This window comes from Monopterus albus, unplaced genomic scaffold (genome assembly GCF_001952655.1).
Source record: "Monopterus albus unplaced genomic scaffold, M_albus_1.0 scaffold214.1, whole genome shotgun sequence".
NCBI lineage: Eukaryota > Metazoa > Chordata > Actinopteri > Synbranchiformes > Synbranchidae > Monopterus > Monopterus albus.
In genome coordinates this window covers 746536-771653 of record NW_018128094.1, presented here as the reverse complement: position 1 = coordinate 771653, position 25118 = coordinate 746536, and the positions used below count along the sequence as shown (strand labels likewise).

General features: G+C 39.7%; 2 protein-coding genes and 1 long non-coding RNA gene across 3 annotated transcripts in view; 2 read left to right on the top strand and 1 right to left on the bottom strand.

The window, feature by feature from the left end:
- kcnj13 (potassium inwardly rectifying channel subfamily J member 13) lies at window positions 1-15257 on the top strand. The gene is made up of 3 exons (XM_020619104.1): window positions 1-72; window positions 6830-7389; window positions 11666-15257. Exons 2-3 carry the CDS (start codon window positions 6873-6875, stop codon window positions 12238-12240), a joined length of 1092 nt encoding a protein of 363 aa, XP_020474760.1. The 5' UTR covers window positions 1-72; window positions 6830-6872; the 3' UTR covers window positions 12241-15257.
- Window positions 15258-20616: 5359 nt separating this feature from the next.
- efhd1 (EF-hand domain family, member D1) overlaps window positions 20617-25118 on the bottom strand; it is a gene marked incomplete at its 5' end in the record, with an annotated part of 29121 nt that continues 24619 nt past the window's right edge. Inside the window, one exon of the mRNA XM_020619080.1 lies at window positions 20617-23193. Coding sequence (XP_020474736.1) covers window positions 23059-23193 — 135 coding nt within the window. The remainder of the gene's footprint in view (window positions 23194-25118) is intronic.
- On the top strand, window positions 23677-25111 carry LOC109971057 (uncharacterized). Its single transcript, XR_002276491.1, has 3 exons — window positions 23677-24011; window positions 24716-24812; window positions 24987-25111. It is a non-coding gene; the product is annotated as an uncharacterized LOC109971057 (long non-coding RNA).

Genomic DNA, 25118 nt, shown 5'->3' with positions numbered 1-25118 from the left:
CCACTTGGAAGAGCAAAGACCAGCTCTTAGGTGACAAGGTCAGAGGGCCCCTGTTTAGCCCTCCACCTCCAGGTCAGTACATATTACAGCGTAAGATTTTGGGCAGAGCTGAGACACTGATACCAGGACAATGACTGAGTGATGAGCTTATATGATCACTGTTGAGGATTTGTGAAGGAGCCCAAGTTTATGGAATTTTTGGACTAAAACAATACAAGATTTGTCAGATTATGCACTTTATAGAGTTTGTTTATTACAGCAAATGCAGTAGAAAAAATGATTTCTTAACTGTTGCTTATTGGCTAAAACATTTCTACAAGCCAGAGGTGGTCAGCTGACTGAAGTATGAACATAAGGGCATCTGAAAGTCAAGACAAAAATGTAGACAATCAAACATATGAGTTTTTCTATTTCACACATTTTTGGTCTGTGATAAATTGCCAACAAGACAGAACAGAAGGAGTGAGCAGCTGCATACTGAATGTTACATAAACCCCTCTGCACTCCTCTTTGTTGGCAAGACACATTTCCACTAAGTTGCTCTGTAATTTGTATATTAGCACAGATAGCTCAGAGATGGCAAAATGGCTGAATATGCGGTGTCAGACATCGCTGTCATTGCTAGGGGATGTTTACAGTAAGTAAATATTCCACCAGCCTCAGGGACGTCAGGCTCTTCAGAACAGTTACACAAAGTGTTGTTAGTTTTTATTGTCATATATCTGACTAACTGACAATGAGGAAAAATACCTTAAGGTAATAATAATATTGTAAGTCAACTTATGGATTCAAAATTAAAATGTAATTTGCATACAGTCATCATATGTATATGTAAATAAACTGAGACACAGTAAACTGTATTTCTACTCATACACAATATTTTCATCAATTATCCCATGATCAAGAATTAACACTTAAATTGAGAAAATGTACTTTACTATCAAAATGTATGTAATTTTAGTTTATAATGAGTTGCATCAGCTAATGTATTTATGAAAACACATTATGAACAACCATACACACACTGTAGACAAGTGATTCTCTACGGGGGGTGGCACTGCCCCCCAGTGGGTGTTCAGAGAACGTCAGGGGGTGGTGGATGTCTGCCAGAGGTGAGAGGGGCATTCGGATGCTAATGGTGGTTGCACACGCGCCGTCCCCACAAATCCAGTTTGGCTTTAAATGCAGCTACTTTATCTGCCAACTTGAAGACAGTTGTCATTTTCCCCTGAAGTGACAGATTGAGTTCATTGAGCAGGCTGAATATGTCCACAAGTAAGCCAGTTTTGGCGCTCAAGTGACCGAGATGTAACCGAGAGAATGCGGTCATTTTTCAAAATAAAAGATCGTTCAGACTCAGATAATAAATAAAACGGAAATCATTAATGATTTCTTGTGCGGCCCGGTACCAATTGATCCACGGACCGGTACCGGTCCGCGGCCCGGAGGTTGGGGACCACTGCTCTACGGGGGGTGGCACTGGACTATGCAGATTGTGTGTGAGTTAATTATGCATCAGTCAGCTAGTTATACCCAGCGGCTCATGCTGTTTTCCCACACTTAACACTGTGAGGTGTGGTGTCTTCAGTCTTCTTCCCTTGTAATTTGTCTTATTTAAGGTAAATATACTCAATGAGGCACTGTAAAATTGTATACATGTAGATAATAGTTATTAATATGTTGTCACTGTTGAATGTGAGGAAAGATATTTTTTCATATTGTGTAATTTAAAAGTTTCAGCTAATGGAGTTTAAGCTAATGGAGTTTATGCAAACAGTGGGAACGACTGGAGACTTCAGGACTCTGCCGTGGAGTCCACATTATGTTTAACTCACCATTGTAAGGTTTGTAATGTCCTGTCTGTTTGAGCAGGGATTCGGTCAAGTACTTTACATATAGTCAGAGTACAGAAACCAGTTAAACCTGTAAAACCTCAGGTACGCTTAAGCTCAAGTTAAGAGAGCAGCAGCAGCAAATGCGGCCACAGGGCTTTCGCTAATGTACATTAGTGTAAGGGTGGTTAAGAGATTTCAACTTGACTTAAGGAGGTGTTCATGCAAAGCAGATTAAGTACCACTGCTATGGGCTGATCAGTATCAGTCTCTTAAAACTTTTTCAGCATTAGCAAAATTTGTTCTGAAGAAAAATTCATAACCTCCAAAGTTCACTTAATGACAGAGCAAATGTTTGCACACTGTAGATCATCAAACAGAAAATGTGTAGACTCAAACATAAATATTTATGTTAATGAAAAAAGATGTAATATTTTCAAGCTAATTCAATTTGAAGTGTCAAACATTTATTTTTAGACCACTTCAGAAATTATAAACAGAAGTTCTTCTGATCTGAGGTCTTTTAGCTTTATGAGTTGAATGAACTGCTAAGAGTTCATTTAACTCATTAAATTGTGTTTATAAAGAAATAAAACTAGTATATCAGTACACTTCCCAGCACGCATTGTCTGAGAATCTGAAACTCTTCTTTTTGTCGTTTGAAGAAAACATTCGTAATGGAAACGCTTGTCTTTAATGACTGCTGGTTGTTTATTTTTATAATAATGAAAATTAGCAAACCATGATCAAGGTTAAGGTTGACCTGGGTTCCCAGTCCTGTACACTTTCAGATTAACACAATGTCTTTGTAGTGATTCTAGTGGCTCAACATGACCATGTTCATCATGTTAAATGAAGAACTTTGCCTCATTTTCACATTTTGAAAACTCATAACTGTTAACCTGGGGCAAACTTTACACAACTGACCACATTTGTTATTGTTGAAATAGATAGGTTTAACCAACTACCAAGAAATGTTCAATAAATTAACAACAAACAAGTTTACACAACAAACTATTTTAATTAAGCTGATCTAAATAAGTACAATCAACTACCTAAGCAGTTAAAAAATTAACATATTTAAATCAACCAAACTAAGACAACAATGTAACCAACTAGTGATATTTCATGAACATAACATTTTATTATGGTAGAATAATGTATTCTTTTTTTGCCTGCTGTAAAATTTTAAGCCATTTCACTTATAGTTTTAAAGCTGAAACAAGTCATATCTGCAAAATTGCATTCATCTTTAAAGTTTTATTTAAAGTTGTAAGTTATATTTAATACATAGCCATTAATACATCAGTGTTTCTTCTGCAAACAATTTACTGGTATTTCATTTGTTTCCAATGGTCAAGGTAATGGAAGGATAGTGGTCAGATACAGTATACTTGCTTTTTCTATGTGTTTAACCAAAAACACTATTTCTTTAATTTTTTTCTTTTTTGGTAGTGTAAACTTAATCACAAGTCTTCAGTGTCAACCTCTTGTGTTGTGTAAACCTGCCACCACCCCGGCCTCCCCTCTACAAATTCTGTTACACAGGAGAAAATGTTGTCAGTGAATAAATCATATGCAGCACTTCAGCTTCAAATTCGTAGGAACCCTGATAATTTGCATTGTCATCACTTTGTGATGTTAAACAGCTGATATCAAAAATGTTCTTCTGCTGTGAAAATGTGCAGTACATACATCTGACACCTCCTCCTCAGCAAGAGGTTTATATTGAATTAAAACATCAACAAACCTATTTGCAATTTTAAACCATAAAAAACCTAAAGAACCAAATTGTAGATGTTGCTTACAGGCTTATACACTTTGTATGTGAACATACAGTGCTATACAATTTTTTTAGTATATACAGTAGCAGGTTATTTTCATACAGATGTAACCTAAAGAACCAAATTGTAGATGTTGATTACAGGCTTATACACTTCGTATGTGAACATACAGTGCTATACAAATTTTTTAGTATATAGCAGGTCATTTTCATACAGATGTCAGTACCCACAAACATGGGAGGCATTAGTCATATTTTAAGTTAGATTTAAATTTGAACTTTTCAGTTTCAGTTTAAATGGTTGTACCTTGTGTCTATGACTTGTCACCTTGTTGCAAAAATCGAAATCCAAAAAACAGTCAATTAGCACCTTGAAGGAATAGTTTTTGGAAAAATGCATATTCCTGTCCTTTCTGAGTGACACGAGAAGACAGATATGAGTCTCATGTGTGTGTGGCCAGTGCAGAGCCGGAGTCAAGACAGGATTATCTTAGCATAAAGGCTGGAAGCAAACAGCTAGCCTGGCTCTGTGCAAATTGAAAGACCCACACCCACCAACACCACCAAAGCTCACCCATGAACATGCTGTGTATAACAGATGCTCATAGTGACTGTGCAACCTCTTGAAGTCTTGTTGCCCCAGTGAGATTGACATGTTTGGTACCCTTGTGCCATGACACAGGCCAAATCAAACCTGACCTTAAACTGGTAACCCACACTATAGCTGGAGTTGCTGAACAGAAGTGCAGGGCAGATGGATACATCGTTTATGAAACCACTTAAAACCACAAATTGCTGTTTTTATACTTCTCTTAAAGATGGTGCATGTTAATGAGTGAATATTACAGGTGTTGTTAGGTCTGAACTTTGGACAGAGCCAGACATGCTGTTTCCCTTTGTTTCCACTATTTATGCTAAGATAAGATATGCACATCCTGATTGCAGCAGTGTACTGGACAGGCATATAAGTGAGATATATACTGATATTCTGGCTCATTGTTTTGTTTGTATGCATGGATGTGTATACAGTATGTTTTGTACTTGTGCTATAATCGCTGGGGTGGTGACTGATCCAGTGATAGCGCTGAAAGACTGCATTCCAGAACAGCGAAGCCTCAGGCAGCACATGGTTCTCATATGATGACCTTGATGAGCATTATCAGACTGCCCCCAGCCTCAACACAAAGACAAACTTCTTACCTAAATAAATGTAGCATTCATTCACTCTACACTTATTCGCGTTATGTCACACAGGCATCCTCAGCTGGTTCGTGTTTGCTTCTGTTGATTATTCTGAAAAAACTTCATCAGAACTGATGAAGCCTCTTGGATGAGAGGTGAAACGTCTTCGACCTAGTTGATTTTTTTCTACGTTTTTTTCAGCTTACTATGACCTGGATAACTGAGAATCTGTACGGATCTGTTGATTATTTAATGATAACTACTGAAGTGACAAAAGCTGTTTTAGTGTTTAGTCATTAAAAGCCAAGTAACTGTTTTTAAAGTTTAAACTGTTTGAAATATACTGTAGAAAAGTATCAGGGTTTTGAATATGGTAACATTTTTGTTGTGTGTGTACTTTCCAAACAATGGTACTGTATGATGTTATCAAACTTTATTGGTTTAACAACACTCCTTATGCCCTCACACTGGATTTATTGTATCATTTGGACTATAACCTGTTCACTCTCCCTGCTTTTTTATTGCAAAACTGTGCAAAGTTTACACCATATGCATCAAAAGAAGTTGCATGTGCTTAATAAATGCATGTGTAAACTGATGTCAGATGTTTATTGTAATTGGTGAACAAGCAGAGTGGAAAACCATGCAGTGCAGTAAGTTTAAGGCTCCCTGCAGATGAAAGATACATTCCTACTCTGCATGTGGCTGTGTTCCTCAGACAGATTCCCAGCTGGGACCTGCTCTAATCTCCTGGCAACAATATTGACATAGAAATAGAGGAGAGGAGAGGGCTCTAACTGTCTGCATGTCACAACTGCCTGCACATACATCTGGTGCTCAGAGTGCCTCTACACATATATGTCTTATTTAAATTAGATACATGGTGGTTCTGTACATACAGCTTAACCTTAGAATATAAAGGAACAGATTATATCAGTTTAATTTGTGTGTGTGTTTGTCTTACTGGTGCTGCTTCAGAAATGACCAGTTTGTCACTAAAAGAAGTGGGTTTAAGAATGCAGAGGTGTGGACTCAAGTTACATAACTTGGACTCAAGTCAGACTCGAGTCACTAATCTGATGACTTTAGACTTGATTTAATATGATCAAAAAGAAACACCAGTGGCTTCACCCAATCCCTTTGACATGTAATGACTTCATGAATTCTGCGAGTTACAAAAAAGTGTGTGGTGGTTCAGCTTCTCATCTTGCTGACAGCAGTCAGCCTTTGAACCCCTCCGTCAGCAGCCATTCACGCGGGGCAAGCAGGAGGAAAAGGAGTGCTTGTGGGTGCAAAGCCACAAACAACAGATGATCCTTCAGACTGTCACACACAGATGTGCAGACTCTGCTGTGGTCAACAAACAACTGACTCTTCCTATTATTTGTGTTTATTTACTGTACTACTGTTAGTAATGTTTAAAATGGCATTCAACTTGTTGAGGACTTCAGATTTTGGGAGATTTCAATTTGACATGCAACAAACACGGTGTACAGCTGAGGTTGATGATAATATGATTTGTTGCGCAGCCAACTAAAGTAGTGATTGATAATATTAACTTTTGAATTGGCGATTGCACTAGATTAAAAGTCAGAGGATCACCAAAGACATTAAAATTCATCCTGAAGGGAACATGAATATCTGAATATCACAACCTATCAAACAATCAGCCTCATGCAAGTGCTAGAGGAAAAGTCAGATTCCCCAGAGTGAGGCTGTAATCTCAGAGAAACGTAAAACCTGGGTTGATCCACTGGGTAACACTGGATCTATTTCTTGAGCAACAACACCCAACTGTAGTTAATTCAGTGACGGGTTTGAGCTCTGACTTAAGTATCTGAGAGCGTGTACATCAAGCAGGTGTTGGTGTTGTTTAAAGATTCTTTTTGACATTGTTATGAGAGCTGTTTGTCCCCTGCTTTCAGTCTGTGTTGCTAGGCTGGCACAGCCATGAAACTAATATTAATATTGACTGAAAGTTTATGGCTGAAACAGTCCTAATCTCTGGGTGTCTTTCATGGTTTCATTTCAGGATCCTACCTTATCCTAACCCTGCTTGATATCTGCTTGCAACCATGTCAACCAAATCCACCAGCCGTGTTCTGGGTGGAAAGGCTTCTTCCTCTCCACTTTTGTCTTCACCACCCCGCCAGCGCCTGGTCACCAAAGATGGACACTGTGCCCTTCGTCCCCCTTTATACCCCTCAGGCTCATGGCATGGGTCCTCAGGCAGAGCCTGGCTGCTGGCCATGCAGGACCTATGGGGACTGGTGGTGGGGCTGCGCTGGAGATGGGTCCTGCTGGCTTTCTGTGCCTCCTTCTTGGCCCATTGGCTGCTTTTTGCCTGCCTGTGGTACTTGCTGGCCCACCTCAACGGAGACCTGGCTGTGCAGGATCATGATGACCCCCCACAGGGGCATGTAGTTTGTGTGAAATACATCACCAGTTTCACTGCTGCCTTTTCCTTTTCCCTGGAGACACAGCTGACCATTGGCTATGGCACCATGTTCCCTAGCGGGGACTGTCCCAGTGCCATAGCACTGCTGGCTGTGCAGATGCTGCTGGGGCTCATGCTGGAAGCATTCATCACAGGTACAAATGGCCTTGTCTCCACACACATCATTAACTCTGAGGTCATGCTCTCAAGTCAACCTTTAGTGGGCACATGAAAACTGAAGCTAATTATCATCTTGGGTAGAAATTAAGAAGATATGTTGTTTCTGGACAGTTGAAAGAGTGGGGGGTTGTTTTACATGTGTGGACTAGACATTTACTTTCCCCCTCCATCAGTCTTAGCCCAGCTAGTTATCTGCTACGACGCTTAACCTCAGCCAAACTTTCCCTTCCCTTAATCCCACACAGCAACGGCAAAAGAATTCAGATCTTCTACTTAAATAAAAGTTGCAGTAATCCCACTGTCTGTCCCAATATTCCAATGTAGTGCTGCACTGAAAATGTTACTTAGTTAAAATTAGAAGTATTAGCAACAAAATGTACTTAACATACCAAAATGAAAGGTACTTATGCGACTCAGTGTTTTTTGTTTGTTTGTTTGTTTTTTATGCATTTCCATGTAAGGAGCATGTTGATGTTTAGGTGGAGCTAAAATATATAAAACTGTATTGTGTATCCTGTTTATTCTACAACAATGCATAGTTTTATAAGGTAATCATTATTAATTTCTATGTAAAGACTAAATCTGTAAAACAACTAGTATCTACAGTTGTCAGAGGATTGTAGTGCTGCAAAACATTTCCCTCTATAATGTGGTGGAGTATTAATATAGAGTAGCATGAAAATCAAACTATTTAAGTAAAGTACAAGTAGCTCAGGTTGGCGTGGTGGTGCAGTGTCAGCACCATGGCCTCACAGCAATCTCACAACCAACTGGGGCCTTCCTATATGAGTATGCATATTCTTCCCAGGACTATGTGCGTTTCCTCCTGATACTCTGGCTTCCTCCCACAGTCCAAAAACATGCAGGTTAGAATGATTGGTGACTAAATTGCCCATAGATGTGAGTGGTTGTCTGTGTCTATGTTTCAGTCCTGTGATAGACTGGTGACCTGTCCAAGGTATACCTTGTCCATTGTCCATCTTACCCATTGTAATCCCCCTGGGATTCTTTACAGGATAAGCAGTATAGCTTATAAATGCATAAACAAGTTACTCACAGCTGTATTTAACTGGTGCTGAAATTGATTAAATGCATTTTGTTACTTTCCACCACTGCCAGCCGGTTATCTTTGAAACCATTTCATTAAGACCTGAGCCCAGTGTCAGAGGGCATAGTTTCAGGAAACACACTGACTGAAAGCACAAACTAACAGGATACCTGCCCTGGTGTTAAAGAATGGGCCAGTGACATAAAGAGAGTGTTGCATTGTTGGTGGTTTTAGCCTTAATGTTCATCCCTAAACATGTCTTATAACGTTGGGGAAAGTTATATTCAATTCAGTTTTATTTGTATAGCACCAAATGACAACGAAAGTCATCTCAGGACACTTTACAAAGTAAGGTCTAGACCTTACTGTTGTTAATATTATAGAGGAAAAACCCAACAAAGCCCCCTTGAGCAAGCACTTGGCGACAGTGGCGAGGAAAAACTCCCTTAAAGCCTTATGAAGCATTGAACCACTACGGAACAAAGGTGCTGAGCATAGTTCACAGTTTCCCAGCTTTTGCTGCAAACAGAACGTGACATCTGCTGGGCCACCCTGGGCATTGCGTTCATTCACAAGGATCTATGGTGAAACAGTGAGTTAGAGGGCTCTAAGCTGTTACTACATATATATATTCTTCAGTAAAGAACATACAGTCTACAGTTCTGTGTTTAAACAGTGTAGCAGATCATCCTTCATTCCAAACCATTCTGAGCATCTCTGATATGAGAGAAATGTAAGAACTCAGTGACCTCACTGGTTCTACAGTCCTGGCCAAGATCTGGGTGAACAAATGAAGTTCAATGAAACAACCAGCCCAAACCACAGGACAAAGAACAGGTCTGCCTTCTCATTCTGTGGTCTATACAGCCACACTCAGGTCAGAACTCTGCTGTATTTAGTTTCACCACTGCTGTGATGACAGGGCTTGTTCTTTGTTGTCAAATAACCGCAGTAGTATAAGTAAAGTAGTAATAGTTAGTATAAATAATGCATTTCATTACTGAATTACTTGTACTTTACTTCAGTATTTTCATTTTCTATTACTTTACACCTCTACTTCACTACATTTCAATGGGAAATACTGGACTCACTGCAGTACATTTATCTGACAATTATAGTTACTTTACAAATGTGATAAGTATGATGCTAAAGATGAAACCAATAGTCCTCTATGTTTTTGCCTTGTGACCCTTTATAAAGAGGTTCCATTATCTACTATTTCAAAAGAAAGGAAAGATTTGCACAGCAGTCATTTGTTTTTTGTTCTTTTCTCCCAGATTCATCGCCTCAAATTTATCTGGTGACCCTGGGGTTGGAATTGGCAGCACAAAACTGCCAGATTATATCTAAAGAAGATAAAATAGCTCCACCTGAAACAGCTCCAATAGTGAAAGTCTGCTCAAGCACTTATACAGTACATCAAAAATAACAATCTAATGATGTCAGGCAGAATCAGGCACAGGAGAGAGATGTGTCTGTAGAATGAGTACTAATACTTTTGATACTTAAAATATATTATGCTGATCATACTATGTATTTATTACGATGTGGTACTAGCACTTTTTCTGGAAAGTAAATGATCTACACTGAACAAAATTATAAACGCAACACTTTTGTGGTGTGGCATATCAAGATGCTGATTAGACAGCACGATTATTGCACAGGTGTGCCTTAGGCTGGCCACAATAAAAGACCACTCTTATCATCATATAATCTTATCATCTATAGTCATGCTGTCTAATCAGCATCTGGATATGCCACACCTGTGAGGTGGATGGATTATCTTGGCAAAGGAGAAGTGCTCACTAGCACAGATTTGACAGATTTGTGAACAATATTTGAGAGAAATAGGCCTTTTGTGTACATAGAACACGTTGTAGATCTTTGAGTTCAGCTCATGAAAAATGAAGGCAAACACAAAAGTGTTGCATTTATAATTTTGTTCAGTGTAAGTACTTCTTCAACCACTGCAGCCATGGATGGATTATGAGACATCAGGCCCCCTTGCACAGACATGTAAAAGCCCACCCCCCTACTGCACAACAGAGCAGGAGTCCCCAACTGAAAGAGGCACATAATGACTGCAGACAACCAGCAGTGGCCATTTTTATCTCTATTTTCAGTCACTTGGTGTCTCTTTGTAATTATTTTGTATCTATTTGTAGTTGTTTTGTGACTGTTTGTAGTTCTTTTGAGTCTCTTTGGTCATTCTGCACCTTTCTGTAGTCATGTCTGCAGTATTTTTGTGACTATATGGTGATTATGCATGTCTTTGTGATCATTCTGCATTTAAATGTAGACATTTTGTAGGTCATTGTAGTTATTTTGTGCCTCCTTGTAGTTGTTTGAGTCTTTGTGGTCATTTGTGGAGGTCTTTTTTCTTTTTCAAGTCAGTCAAACAGTCACATTAAATCAGAGGTTCTGGCCCAAGATCCCCCAAACCCTTGAGCCCCTGGGCTTGTCCCTTGTAGGTCCATTCAGTAATCCATCTATGACTGCATCAGAATCAGGTATTTACCATAGTATACATGAAAGCATGGGATAAACTGATGTTAAGAAACTGATGTTTCTCGGCCTTCCTTGCTGTAGTTGCTGCCTTATACATTATACAATACAACAGATACCATTTGTCTAACTTTTCTCCTTGTCACATGCACATATATACTGTACCTGACAAAACACAGGTTCCCTATGGTTTGTGAATGGAGCCAACCAAGGCAGACTGCAAGTGAGGTTAATGTACAATTTGATGTTCACATCCCCTTTAGTGACTAGGCCAAAGCACCAGACAGGCTGTAATACTGATGGGAATGCATGTTTCATATCAGTGCTATCTAGCTTATAGGAAGGATTCAGTCTTTATGGCCTAAATATAAATAAGTTTGACAAGTGAAATAGTTCCTTTTTAGAGCAGCTGCCCTGTTGGAGGTCAATGAACAATCTAAAGAATGATCCATTTAGCATTTACCATCAGCACATGTTGCCAAAATGAGACAGATATACATTAATGTTCAGATAAAGATTTTATGCTTTAGTTACATTTGGTGTAAATTCATTTCATCTTTCCAGGACATTTGGGGGTTTTAGCTCTGCTGCTGTTGTCAAGATCGGCAAAGCAGCATGTCAGTAACTTACAGTAACAATTTCAAAACATATCATCATATCATCATTTTAATCTGAATGCTCACTGTCTTACCCAACAGGTGCATTTGTAGCCAAGATTGCACGTCCCCAGAAGCGAGCAGGCGCTATCCAGTTCAGCCCCCAGGCAGTGGTGGGTCAACACCAGGGCCAGAAGTGCCTCTTGCTACGAGCCACCAACCTGCTACAGCGACCTTTGGTAGACGTAAAGGTGAGTGCTGTGCTTTATGAGGAGCACGAGGGACAGGCCCTGCACCAGACCTCTCTGGACTTTCACTTGGATCATTTGGGCCAGCAGCCCTGTCCCTTCTTCATCTTCCCTCTCACATTTTACCACACCCTGGACCGCCAGAGCCCCCTCTACCCTGCCCTATGTGAGGGTGCATCCAACCACTTTGAGTTGGTGGTCTTCCTGTCAGCCTTGCAGGAGGGAACTGGTGACTCATGTCAGAAAAGGACCTCCTACCTGCGCCAAGAAATCCAGTTTGACCGCCGCTTTGTCCCGGCCTTAGTACTTGATGCTCAGGGGAGGTACATAGTGAGCACCCAGCACTTTGACACGGTCCACTCAAAGGAGCTTTTGAACAAGGACTGTGTAGTGCAAATCAATGGAGATGGCAGCGATAGGATGGAGTAAGGATGATGAAAGCAAAGTGTCATAGGGACAGAGTGGAGTTTCTAAAGGGTATCTGGGGAGGGTAAAAACAGTGCAGATATTTTTGTCAGGAGCTACTTGGTAAATCTGAATTAATATTTAAACATCTGAAATTAAAATGTGTATCACACATGGGTGCTGAGTCCTCAGTGCACACCCAGGGTATCATCTCCCACTGGTTTCCCAGTCATCAATACTGACAGTTGCTTTGGTTGGAATCCCTGGCCAGCAGAGGGCACCGCTTCCAGGAACTAAATGAACAAAAAAGTGGTTTTATGATTGTCACTTTGGCTGTTGGTTCTATTGGTTAGAAGAGCATTATCACAACATCCTCACCAACTCACAGCTAGATTGCTAAATATACATTCTGGAGGACAAGAAACACGAACAGTCAGATGATCAGACAAGTTGGAAACAAACCCCCAGGTTAGACAGACTTATCTGAAGAGTAAAATGGCATCCATCACAGTTTACAAACCCACTTCCTGCTTTAGTTTTGACCTACTGTACTTATTGTAGTTGTCTGCACAGTTGTCCTGAGCAGTGAGGGCTCATTATCTGCTGTACAACTGTTTAACTGTTGGTTTGTGTACAGTAGGTCAAATCATCTCAATACTTGTGTTTGTTGTAGTGTTGGGCCTAATGTCAGCCATGTCTCTGCATTCTGAGATCTCTGCAATTACTATGTTGATTACAATGTTATCATACCTGATAGAACCAGTGGCCAGGGATGTGAAAACAATTTTTGTTGTAATAAATCACAGTTTTCTTTAAAATTTTTATCCAAATTAATTTGCATTTTATTATTTGTACTTATCACGTAATGTTTGGGACATGGACTGAGTATGACCAAGCTGTATTTGAAAATATTTAGCTCAGTTGTGTTGCCACAATGTGTAATGTGAACGCATTATATATTGGACAAACACACTACTCCAAATGAATAATTATGTTGCCCTGATTTATTTATAAGAAGATGAAATGTGATAGCTATGTCTGACCAACACATTCTCATCCCAGGACATCAACTGTTGACGCTTTGTCAAGGTCCTTCTGGTGTCTCATACTGACACTGAAGGGTACCTTGGGCATCAATATGAAGCACACAGGGTTGTCAGTACAAAACAGTGTTAACCCACTCAGCTCAGTGTGAGAAGCCAAAGGTACTTCATAAAATATGAGCAAACACCTTGGGTTTAGGAAAACCCTGGGTTAAAACGCTCTGAACAAAATGCACAATGTCTCTCGCTGGACTCAGACTCTGCTCACTTGTGGGAAAATTCAATGACTGGTGCAGGTGTGTTAACATCACACTGTATTGTATAGTGCCTGACAAAGCATTTGATGCCTTAGGAATAAGAATGTACTGGTCTGTTGGCCTGTGCTTGTGTCTCAAAATGGCAAGACTAATGGATAAATGTAGCTTTAGGACATATGTAAACTTGTGAGACATGTGAGCCCCTGTGTGTACATGGACATTTTTGACTTCTGACAATTATTTGAATAATGCTATGATCACATTAAGGTGTTACACATACGGGGTTTAAGAAAATAGCACAGAGAGAACTTTACTGTATCTATGAGTGAATTAAGACCTGTGTGCATGTTCTTCTTTTTGGTGTAGTGTCTCAGAAAGTTGTATCTGGCTTTAAAGAATGAATTTAAAATCTGTTTATTCAGTTTGAAATGAAAATTGTATACCTCGATTTACTGACATTTGAATTGATCAGTTCAGTTTCACAACAATTCATTTCCTATATTTCACATGCAAGTAAAAAAAAAATGGGCTCAGTTCAAAATCAAACCACTTTACAATTTCAAATTCTGAACTGCAGATTCAGATGTACTGCATTCACATCTGATCTCTGCTGGCACAAATCTCTGCCCTTATGTTAAGAGGTGGTGAGGCTGACTAATAAAGGTGTTAAAAGTAGTAATGATGAAAGTACATTACACATTTAGCACAAGGCATATGAAGTTCTCTAACTTCCTAACATTAACATTATGTCACACTTGAACCTGGTTTGAACCTTTGTGGTGAATGAATCAGTGGCTCTAAATTGCACAAAGGTGTGAATATGAGTGTGTTGTCTCTATAGGTACATCCCAAGTCTCTTATATGCACCCACCCCTACCAAACCTGTGTCCTCTCTGTGTGTCATGTAAGATGTGTGGAAAAGATGCAAGGAAAAAATCCGTGAGGAGAGGAGTCAATGAAAGATGTTCAGAGAGACATTAGACATCCTTTCCACTGAACCAGAAGTGTCCAATTACCTATTGATTTCCAATAAAGGGTCATGTCGGTCAATAAAAGACTTCTGCAAAGGTTTGTTCCATGTATCCTTGCTTAGGGCTCCTTCAGTAGCCTCCTCACTCGTCAATCCGCAGAGCACCTATAAGAGTCTCGGGAGGCCTTCGTTGAGGAACGATCATATAAGAGACTTGAGATGTACCCTATATCAAGTTACCCGTCTAGAGTGCACCCCATCTTTTGCTCTATGTCAGCTGGGATTGTCTCCTGACCCAGATCCAGGTTGCAAGATAAAATGATACTGAGTCCACATCTATGCTACTAGCCTCATCTGCAAAGCATTGCTTTGAGATAAATGCTAACGTCAGCATGCAAACATGCTCACAGTGACAATGGCTGTATTTATATTTAGAGAGAACCCTCCCAGACTTCTGTCATACAGTACACAGTATATATTGTAATCACACTAGACACTGACTCAAGGTGATAAAAACTGAAGGTGTGATAGAGGGAGAGAGGTGGAACGACGAATGAAAGGGTAAATGTTGATATTTTCTGCAAAACGTCCATATACTTTTATTAACTATAAAACTGAAGTCCTGACATTTGGAATCAGTCAGTGCTAACTGACATAAAGAGTATGTCTACTATGTTTATCATCATAGGGCGGCATGGTGAAACAGTGGTTAGTGCTGTCGCCTCACAGCAAGAAGGTTCTGGGTTCGACCTGGTGCCTTTTTGTGTGGAGTTTGCATGTTTTCTCCGTGCCTGTGTGGGTTCTCTCCGGCTACTCCGGCTTCTTCCCACAGTTCAAAGAAATGCTGCTTAAGTTGATTGGTGACTCAAAACTGTCCGTAGGAGTGAATGTGGGTGTGGGTGGGTGTTTGTCTCTGTCAACCCTGTGATAGACTGGCGACCTATCCAGGGTGGACCCCGCCTCTCACCCAATGTCAGCAGGTTTTGGCTCCACCACCCTTGTGACCCTCTTCAGGATAAGTGCTATAGATAATGGATGGATGTTCACCATCTTAGTTTACCATGTTAGCATGCTAACGGTGGCTAATTATCACTAAACATGAGGAAAGAATGATGGAAATGTTTTGCAGGTATTTGCTTATAAATTAAAGTACTGGAAAAAGTGAAATAAATCATGGGAATTATGGACCAACTGAACAACAGACAGACATTCACAGGTAACTAATACTAAAGTGTGCTTTGAAAAATGTACAGCAGACGTAAAGTACTGTATGTGTGAGTTGTACTGAATGGGTTGAAACACTAGTAAAGCCCTTAAAGTTGTAGATTTCATTGCCGTTGTTAAATCGGTCATGCAAAAATACTATTTGAATTGCACTATGAAACTGAAGTGAACATTTTCTGCATCATAAGAGAAGCATTTTTGGCACGGAACATCATTTTAGTCTGACAAACCTCAGCACCAGTCCTGTGAAACTGAGTATGGAATTAGAAGGTACTGCACACAGCTGATATTGAAAGTACAGTACCAATAAGTAAATAATTTCTATATAGGGTATTCATGTTGTTGATCAAAGATTTCCTCTACTAATGTCTATAGATTAGAAACAGATTACTATGTAGACCACCAACATGAGCTAATCACAACACAGCATCAACATGGTTGTACAGTAACTTTGTGGTCAATGTTAAGCAGCTAAGTTTCCACATTGGAAGACTTCTGGAACAAAGACAACTCATCAAAGACAAGCCTTGAAGTGAGTGATCTAATATTAGACTGATCTGCATGAAATGACACACTGTATGGCTCCAGAGTAACTGCTGATTGATTTGTAGATTAATACCATTATCTGAAAAATCTTTGCCTGAATCATTATACAAAGCAAAAATTATTGTGTTATGTTCAGTGTGTACATTAATACATGTCTCTTGATTTAGCAAAGAAAGCTAGCAAGCAGTGGTGTAGTAAATGTGTACTTGTATTTGGATTACTTTCCCTTTAAGGCTATTGATATGAAGAGAATCACTTTTATCTATATGGTTTAAATACAAATCATGAGATACAAATCAGAGGAAATGTTCCACTAAACATGATTGTGAAAGATGAGATCTCAGTGTATCTCACATGCTTCAGTGCCTTTGTACAGTGTACATTACATGAAATAAATATTTTCTAAACAAGCTTAGAAGTGGGTTAACTGGTGACTACTGGCGCTATATTTTGTGGAGGATGTACAACATGTCCAGCTCCCTGCTGGTGGAAGGCAGAACTACACATCAGTCCTTTGGCTCAAACCAGCATGTGACAGTAATGTTCATTAAATGATTGCTTTTAAGTGATCGGTTAGCTAACTGATTTAGCAATTTACCATCATTTATAAGACAAATTTAATAACTTTCCATCTCACATGTATCAAATGTTTTTCAATATGCATGTCTGTGAACTTCCATACACACAAATAGCCTGCAGCTCCTTATTGAAATGTAATGCCTCACCACAGCCGGCAGGCCAGCTCGCGTAGTAGGACACACACTGCTGCGGCACTATCAGACATCACCACTACTTCACCTGTGTGATATACGAGGCTTTGTCTTTGGCCGGCATAGTGTCACTTAAAGGAGCAATCTGTTGAATTGGAAGTATGAGATTGGACTCTCTCTCTCTCTCTCTCTCTCTCTCACACACACACACACACACACAAAACTACTACAACATTAATAGGTTTTGTATACCGTTTGTAATGTTAGAACTGATACTGTAGACTTGTATCTGTGTGAAATACAACTAGCTTCATGAATCTACATTAATACAGGATAAGGATAATCACCTTTATTGGCCAAGTATGTTACACACAAGGAATTTGTTTCCGGTACAGAACCAATGGCAGCCATCTGCAGCGCGCACCGCCAACTAACCCGATGGCTCTAACCATAGGGGGCAACCAGTGGAGGTTTTTGGCATTGGCGAACCGGGCAGCTGCCCGGGGCGGCATTTTTTCATGACAGGTGGGGGGCGGCACAAGCACTGGGAAAGAAAATAATCTGCGCCGCTAAGCGGTTTTCTATTATCTATCATATGTGGCGCCCCTGCTTGATGAGAAGGTGCCGTGCACAGAAGCTGTGAGAGGTGGAAAGGGGAGGGTGCAGGAGGAGAGTTCAGAGGGGGGTCTCACCCGGGGAGTAATTCAATGTAGAACAGCCACTGAGGGGCAACGGGGGGGTTCAGTGTCTTGCCCAAGGACACTTCGACACGTGGACTGCAGGCACCGAGATTCAAACCTTCTGGTTTGGAGACGACCGCTCTACTCACCGCACCACTGTAGCCTCCCGAGATGAAAAGCGCAGGTTCCACCTAGATTTGAAGTATTCAGAGTCCAGAGTGCTAACCATTACACCATATGGACGCGTTTCTGTCCGTTCCACTTTTTTGAATGCTTAGTGCTGCCACCTCATAGTAAGGTTTCCTCCGGCCAGCTCCCACAGTCCAAAGACGTGCAGGAGGTTAGGTTGACTGGTGACTCCAAATTAACTGTATGACATGTGTGAATGGGTTTCTGTCTCTGTGTGGGATGGATTGGCAACCTGCCCAGAATCTCTCAGTGCCAGCTGGGAGTGACCCCCGCGCCTCTACAGGACAGGTAGTATAGATAATGGATGGATGTTTTATATATTGTACATACCATGGATTCCACTTCTTTTTTTAAATATCAGTTTATTTGTTCTTTATTGCAATCAAGTCAAACGTTTTCATTCCGACAGAGTGTAACAACACGACATTTTTACAAGTGCCCAAAAATATAACTTATAAGTCTCTGCTCAAACAAATAATACTTTAGTCATGAAAAAATACATTATCCATTTCCACAACAAATACCAAAGAAGCTAAGTGATACGTATAGTAGTTTTGTTATTTAATATCATAAACATGCTACAATTTAAATACAGCAATAGAGTAAATAAAGGGTCAGAAACATGAACTGCACCTAACAATAAGAATGTTTCAGGGTTTCTTAGCTTGTTCAGGCTCAAGACTATTTCCAGATTTCAAAGGTCAAATCATATCAAAGTTGTCCAACAGGGATGGAGCTCCACATTGTCTATTTATAGAAATAAACTCGGACAACTAAACTTGTTATTTTTTTTATCATGTTATATATACACATTATATTGCAGCTTTCTTACCTTTACTTCTTTAATATCAGCACAGTACATCCGTATGTGAACACCAATGGAGTCATGACCTACAAGCTGACACACTGACATATGAGATCAGGTTTAGGATGGAGGAGGTTTTCTGCACATGGATATGTCATCTTTTTTTAGTTTTTAGGTTTGATGTATAATGGATGTGGTACATAGCCTGTTTGTGTCAATGTCTGGATGAACACGGCACACCCACTCTCAAATTCAAAAACACACGTACCAACACCTGTTAAGGTGATGTATTTCCACATCTTTCACCAATGTAAAAACAACAATTTGGGGTTTTGGGGGGAGTTACAGTATGTGCTACAGCAGCAGCTTACCCATCCGCTGAATAGTGCAGTGCTAGACAGGTGGAGCGCAGGGTTTTGGTGCAATCTATGTGCAGGTACAACAATACTACAGCTTACAGAGACTATAAGACCATGTGATGCTGAGCACACTCACTGTACCCATCCTTTAATAACAACTGTTTTAACATAGTTTCATCTACACACACATGACAAGATAAAAAGTGTTATATAGCTTTACATGTATTATTAAGTGTATTCTTTTTTGTTTATACAGTCAGGCTAGCTGTTTTCAGTCTTTATGCTAGGCTAAGCTAACCACATCCTGACATGTCATTCTCAGAGGGAAAGAAAACAAATAATATGTAAAATACTGAGCTGTTTGTTAAGTATCATGCTTGTTACACAGTCTGAGCTCTTGCTGTCTTTGTTACTAACCACACACATTCAGTCAGACTTGACTTGCAGAAGGCTGTTCAGCTTGTAACACAGCCGCCATACATTTTGTTGTAGAACAGCTGTTAGGGATTCCTGAGACTATGCAGGTCTCTTATGTTTCTGAGATGGAGATGAAGCCTATTAAGTAGGCCGCTGGACTGCAGCTGGGGTCTGTTGAGGACTCAGTCAGTTCAAGTGTACGTACAGCACCATCTCTCTGTTATCCTATTACTATATGAATATATCCTTCTGTGATTGGGTACGTCTTAGTTTGTGGCATGCTGTGACTGAACATGTAAGGTCAGGTGATCAGTATGTCAAAACAGACTTGGAGATTACAAGTTCCTAAGAGACAGCCTATGAGGGAAGGCCTAATCACAGATAATACAAAGCAATACATTATGGGGAATATAGGATCCAGTGTGGTGTCATAAATATACTGTAAATTCTTATGTCATAGTGTGTTTTAGAACAATGACTCACAACACTGCCTGTTAATTTAGTGTAGATCCACAGACTAAAGCAGACTGATGGAGGACGTGATGATGACACTCAGGACCCTCAGAAAGCTGTTGTAAGTACATTTGAATCAGAAGAAGGATCATTATCATACACTTAAGAAGGCAGGTCTACTGTTTTACAGTTAAACCACCCAAAGTCCAACTGTTGTTATCCTAACACTCGCAGCCTCCTTCAGTCACTTGTTATGCATCCAGGACTGTAGGAGATCTCTACTGATCTGTTTCACAAGGAAAACAAGCTAAATTCATTTCTAATATTTTAAAATCTCTAGTGTGTATCCTTCATGTGCTCTGTATGCTCTTGAAAATAGAATATTAAACTACACCATACACAGATTCACATAGCAACTTATCAAGTGTCTAACTGCTGAGATCATGAGAATTTAGGTCCTAAAAACAGAATCACAAAGCCTGAGAAACCCTGGGGTCTCAGATGAGTTGTCCTCCATCTGTGATCCCATGTGCTTTTACTAATGTTCACATTCAGTCTGCTGTTGTTGACCATGGTTTAGGTCCAGTATATACATGTAAAGGAGCTGTTTTTGTGCTGCTTTTTCTTCAGAGAGTGTGATAAGAAGATGGATGTCAGCCTCATGTCTGTGTGTTCGGTACAGAGCTGGATCACAACCTGTTAGCTTAGCTTAGCATAAAGACTGGAGGCAGGGGGAAGTGTTTCTGTAAAAAAAAACAAAAAAAAAAAACTGCCAGCACCTGTAATGCTCACCATTTACCATTTTGTAAATAACTTAAGTTTTTTCTTTGATCTCTACATAAATAGATGGTTTTAAGGGGCAGGAAATATGCTAAAACAACAAATGTGAAGCTATTATTCATCAAGAACGTTTCAGCACATAACTGCAACTAAAATCACAGTCATTTTTACATCTGTGTGTGCAGAGAGGTGTTGGCAGACATTTGACTTAACTAGGCTAGCCATTTCCCCTGCTTTCAGTCTTTATGCTAAGCTAGGCTAACCACGCCCTGACTCCAGCTATATACTGAACACACAGACATGTGACTGTTATATCAGCCTTCTTAAATCACTCCAGAGATGTTCACAAGTCACACTACGCACGTCTGAACCAAGTCCTATGTCTATAAATTAAAGACTGAGCCAAGGTTCAGGTCTTGTGTTGCCAATGTAACATGCCTATGCCAAGAGCATTTTCTCCTGTTGAATTGTATCCAGTGAATTAAATAAAAAGGTTTATAGTAGGTTCATACAGTGTCCACCTGAGCTGCCACAACCTATCCAACTTTTCCATCGGTGACTTCTGTGATCCTACAGATAAATATGGAAAGTGAATCTATATACAGTAATACTGTATACTTTCAAGGCAAACTGGAGGTGGAGTGCAAAACTTTTATGTCTCTTCGCTTTATCAACCCTGTGCTATGGCACAATATACTCGGTTATCAGTTTATTAGGTACACCAAGGTAAAACTAATGCAGTCCAATCCAGTGCTGCACTAAATCCTCCTTTATGGATGACAGTTCTCAGTTTTTGTTCTGACTGTTTTAGAGAGGTGTTGATTTAGCTGTAGGATCATTTTGAATTGTATTGTTAGAAGGTGTTTATATTACCTCGTCCATCCCATTTATACCTATGAAGTTCGTCTAAATAACACAAACGACAAACTGTCTGTATAATGCAGCATTAACTTCAGCCTCCTTATGGATCATGCAGTTGAATCAATTCCTCTCTGAAATTGTTTAAACAATAGAACATTATCACCTTCATGAAGGGGGATTTATTAGAGGACCACTGAATTACACTGCATTTGTTTTATCTTACAAATAAACAGACAACTGTAGGCCTATAAATTTAAGTGTATGACTGGTAATATGATCAACGCTGCAACATTTATGATGCACATTAACAGAATTTCTGTTTAGCAAATAACCAGAAGTCAGAAGTCTGTGTTGGCAGACCCTCATAGTGCAGTAAAGATTCACATTACCCAGAACAACTACATCAAGTTACAAAGATAAGGAGCTTAACATGAGCCGACACATTACAATAACAGCAGTGACTTTAACATAACACTACTTTAACATAAGGTAACTTAGCTAAAGGCTATTGGCATCCCTGGCACCTCTGAGTGGGTTGTCAAGCTGGACATGGTCAACTTGGTGTCTTATCGTTTCTTGCATTTGTTTATAGGAGCCAGTTTTTCTGTTAAGCACAGGGGCTTTGAAATCCTCATATCCAAAGGATGCAAGATATTAATTCTGTTACAAGTTGGCACTGCATGATGTGTGTTTTATCTCGGCATTACACGCTGACATTTGGCAGATGAACGCTATAACATGTTAAAGGTTTACAGAGGGTAGTAAAAACCAAAATTCGCCTCCTATAGAAATGTTGAAATACTCATATGGTTAAAAAGTCATTATTCATGAGTCCGAGTCAAGTCTGGAGTCAAATAGGTACGAGTTGTGAGTCAAGTCAGAAGTCTATTTATGTGGGACTCCAGTGCATCTCCAGTACGGGTTGCCAACTCCAGATCCCATCTCTGATTCACTCTCAGAACAAAAAGCAAATGAACAGGTTTTTAGTGAACTATTCCTTTAAAAGATAAGTTGTCTGATTTTGAATCTTGATGGCTAAGAGATTTTGGTGACACCGAGACCGCCTTTAGGAGATCAAATAATTATCAGTCTTCTCCAAACTGGTTTGTGATCAAGCAACACAAATCATAACCAAACTAATATAAATTCTAAATGCTTCACAAACATAACATATTGAACACAGCTTCACGTTGCCTGAACAAGCTCAAATTCTCTTGAGATGAAACCTTGTACAGAGGGACACAAAGGACAAATCCACAAAAATGCACAATAAATGATTTTTTTCATGAATTTGGAGAGTTCACAAAATCACTCAAACCATTTGAAGTCATGTTGTTGCCTTCTTTGTTATGGGACAGCTGCAGAATATCTGGTGTGAATAAATCTATCCTGTGATGTGTTATATCTATCTTTATATTTTTGTCATAAAGTGCCAAATTCTGAGACGTGAAACAGTTGTTCAAGTATAAGCAGGATGTGAAGCTGTTTTTAAAATCTCAGTAACTCTGACGATGCAAGTCAGGACTCTTATCTTCCACCTGTGAATGGTCATGAGCAGAAGTTGGACTGTAGCTGCTTGAAGGCGGCTTGTCTCTGCTTTTTCTCCACTTCCTGTCTCTTGCGTTCTTCCTTTTCCTCTCGAATCTCAGCCTCGAACTTGCTGCCCTGAGACAGAACCTGCATCTGATAACACACAAAATGACAGTGTTCCTTCCCAGCAACACAAATCATCCTTAAATCCCAGAGTCATGTAGGGCGCATGACTCTCTGTATCCACAGCTGTTAATGTCATCTTTGGACACTGCATGTTTTCCTAATTACACTACATATGTGCAGATGCAGCCACTCAATTGCTGAACACCATTCAGCTGGCGTGTGGTTACCGTGATCCTTCCATTAGCCCCCCTCTCCTAAGGCGTGTCTACATTCCACAGTAAACACGCCCATTAAAGAGCTATTCCCTGATTTGCACAATGTCACCATTATATGGAAGCCCATTTACGCCAGTACAAAATTTTTTTTTTGTGATCTACAAAGTCATAATTATGAGATAAAAAGTCGAAATTTTGACTTACTAAGTCATAATTATGAGATAAAAAGTCGAAATTTCGACCTAGTAAGTCAAAATTTCGACTTACCTAAGTCATAATTATGAGATACCAAAGTCAAGTGTGCATGCGCACTAGCTACCCGGATACCCACCATTACATACATGGCCTTAACATTAGCTCCTTAACAAAGTAGAATAGATCATTTTTATAAATATTAAACAACTGCAATCTTTAAACAGTGGTTATGTAGGAACACGAACTACCATGTTGCTGCTAGTCTTGCTTTGACCCTAACTGTGGGTTTTAATGTAGTATCAACGTTTCTGCCACCATGGTTCCCTTTCACTGTGAATAGAATCGATTTTGAGTACTTGACTGCTACGTGCAATAGTGCCTCACTCACTGCAAGACTGCTAACCTTACACGAACTCTCCAAGGAACTCCAAGCAGGTACGTGTGGCCATAACTACAGTATTATACTAATGATTGACTCTGATGGTGATTTTGCTTGTAGCTTATTGTTCATTTCCAATATTAAGTTTGTGGAAAACGCCAGCCAGTTCCCCATCTGCTCTCCAGGTTAGCTAGCTGGAGCTCATACTAAAGTCTACAGTAGCGTCAGCTCTGAACAAAACTACTGTAGTTTATGTTAAAAGTCTTTACCACTACTGTTCATATTACAGCGGAAATTCGAGGGTATTGTGATGCGCGTCCGCTCAGGTTGGCGCAGAAATTCAAGTAGAAATTCCCGTGGGCTGTACAAAATAGCGCCTTCTTACCTACAGTGCTAATGTTGCTAGTACTAGATAAGTAACCTACGTTTTACAGGCTCAGATTGTGTTTTTTAGACAATGTTAGTAGTGGCACTCGCTTGCTGATGTTTTGCTAAGTAAATAGGTTGTCTGTTTCTATCTGCTCTTGATATGAGCGTCATATGTTATTGTCCAGCCTTGGAAATTCAGAAATGTTGCTTATGTTATGTTACATTATGCTATTTACAATTAATAATACATGTAAATAATTTTGTCATAATATGAAATTGGCTGTGAAGATGCCCGAATGCTTGAATTTAATATTTTGTAATACTGATAAATGTGTAATTTTTAATGCCACATTTTAGATTTAATTTCATTTAACAATTTTTTTTTTTGCAGAGTTTGGCTGAACTGTGACAGGATGGATGAGCTAACTGACTACTTAAGGTCACGGCATGTCCCCGAAGAAGACATACAGCGAATGGAACAAGATAAGGTAGTTTGTATAGAAAAGGTTTTTCATTTTGGTAAATCACATAGACATCATAAACCCAATGTTTTGAAGAGACTGCTATATCTGGTGTGCTGCCTGCAGATTATTCATTTTTATAAGACATCAACAGTCAATTAATGTACTTTAACTTAAAAATGCATTATTTCTTTATTGTAGATTGATTCCAGTGTTATACGTCTCATGACAGATGACCAGCTAAGCCATTATCTACCGTCCTATGGTGATCGACTGGCTGTGTTTGGATACTGCAGGCGGAAAGACAAAGATCCCAGCACTCGCAAATCAAAA

Bases quoted from the DNA above. Each gene is read 5' to 3' on its own strand.
- kcnj13 (XM_020619104.1), top strand. From the start codon at position 6,873: ATGTCAACCAAATCCACCAGCCGTGTTCTGGGTGGAAAGGCTTCTTCC. The intron at 7,390-11,665 runs GTACAAATGGCC...CTTACCCAACAG, and splicing joins GCTGGAAGCATTCATCACAG to GTGCATTTGTAGCCAAGATT.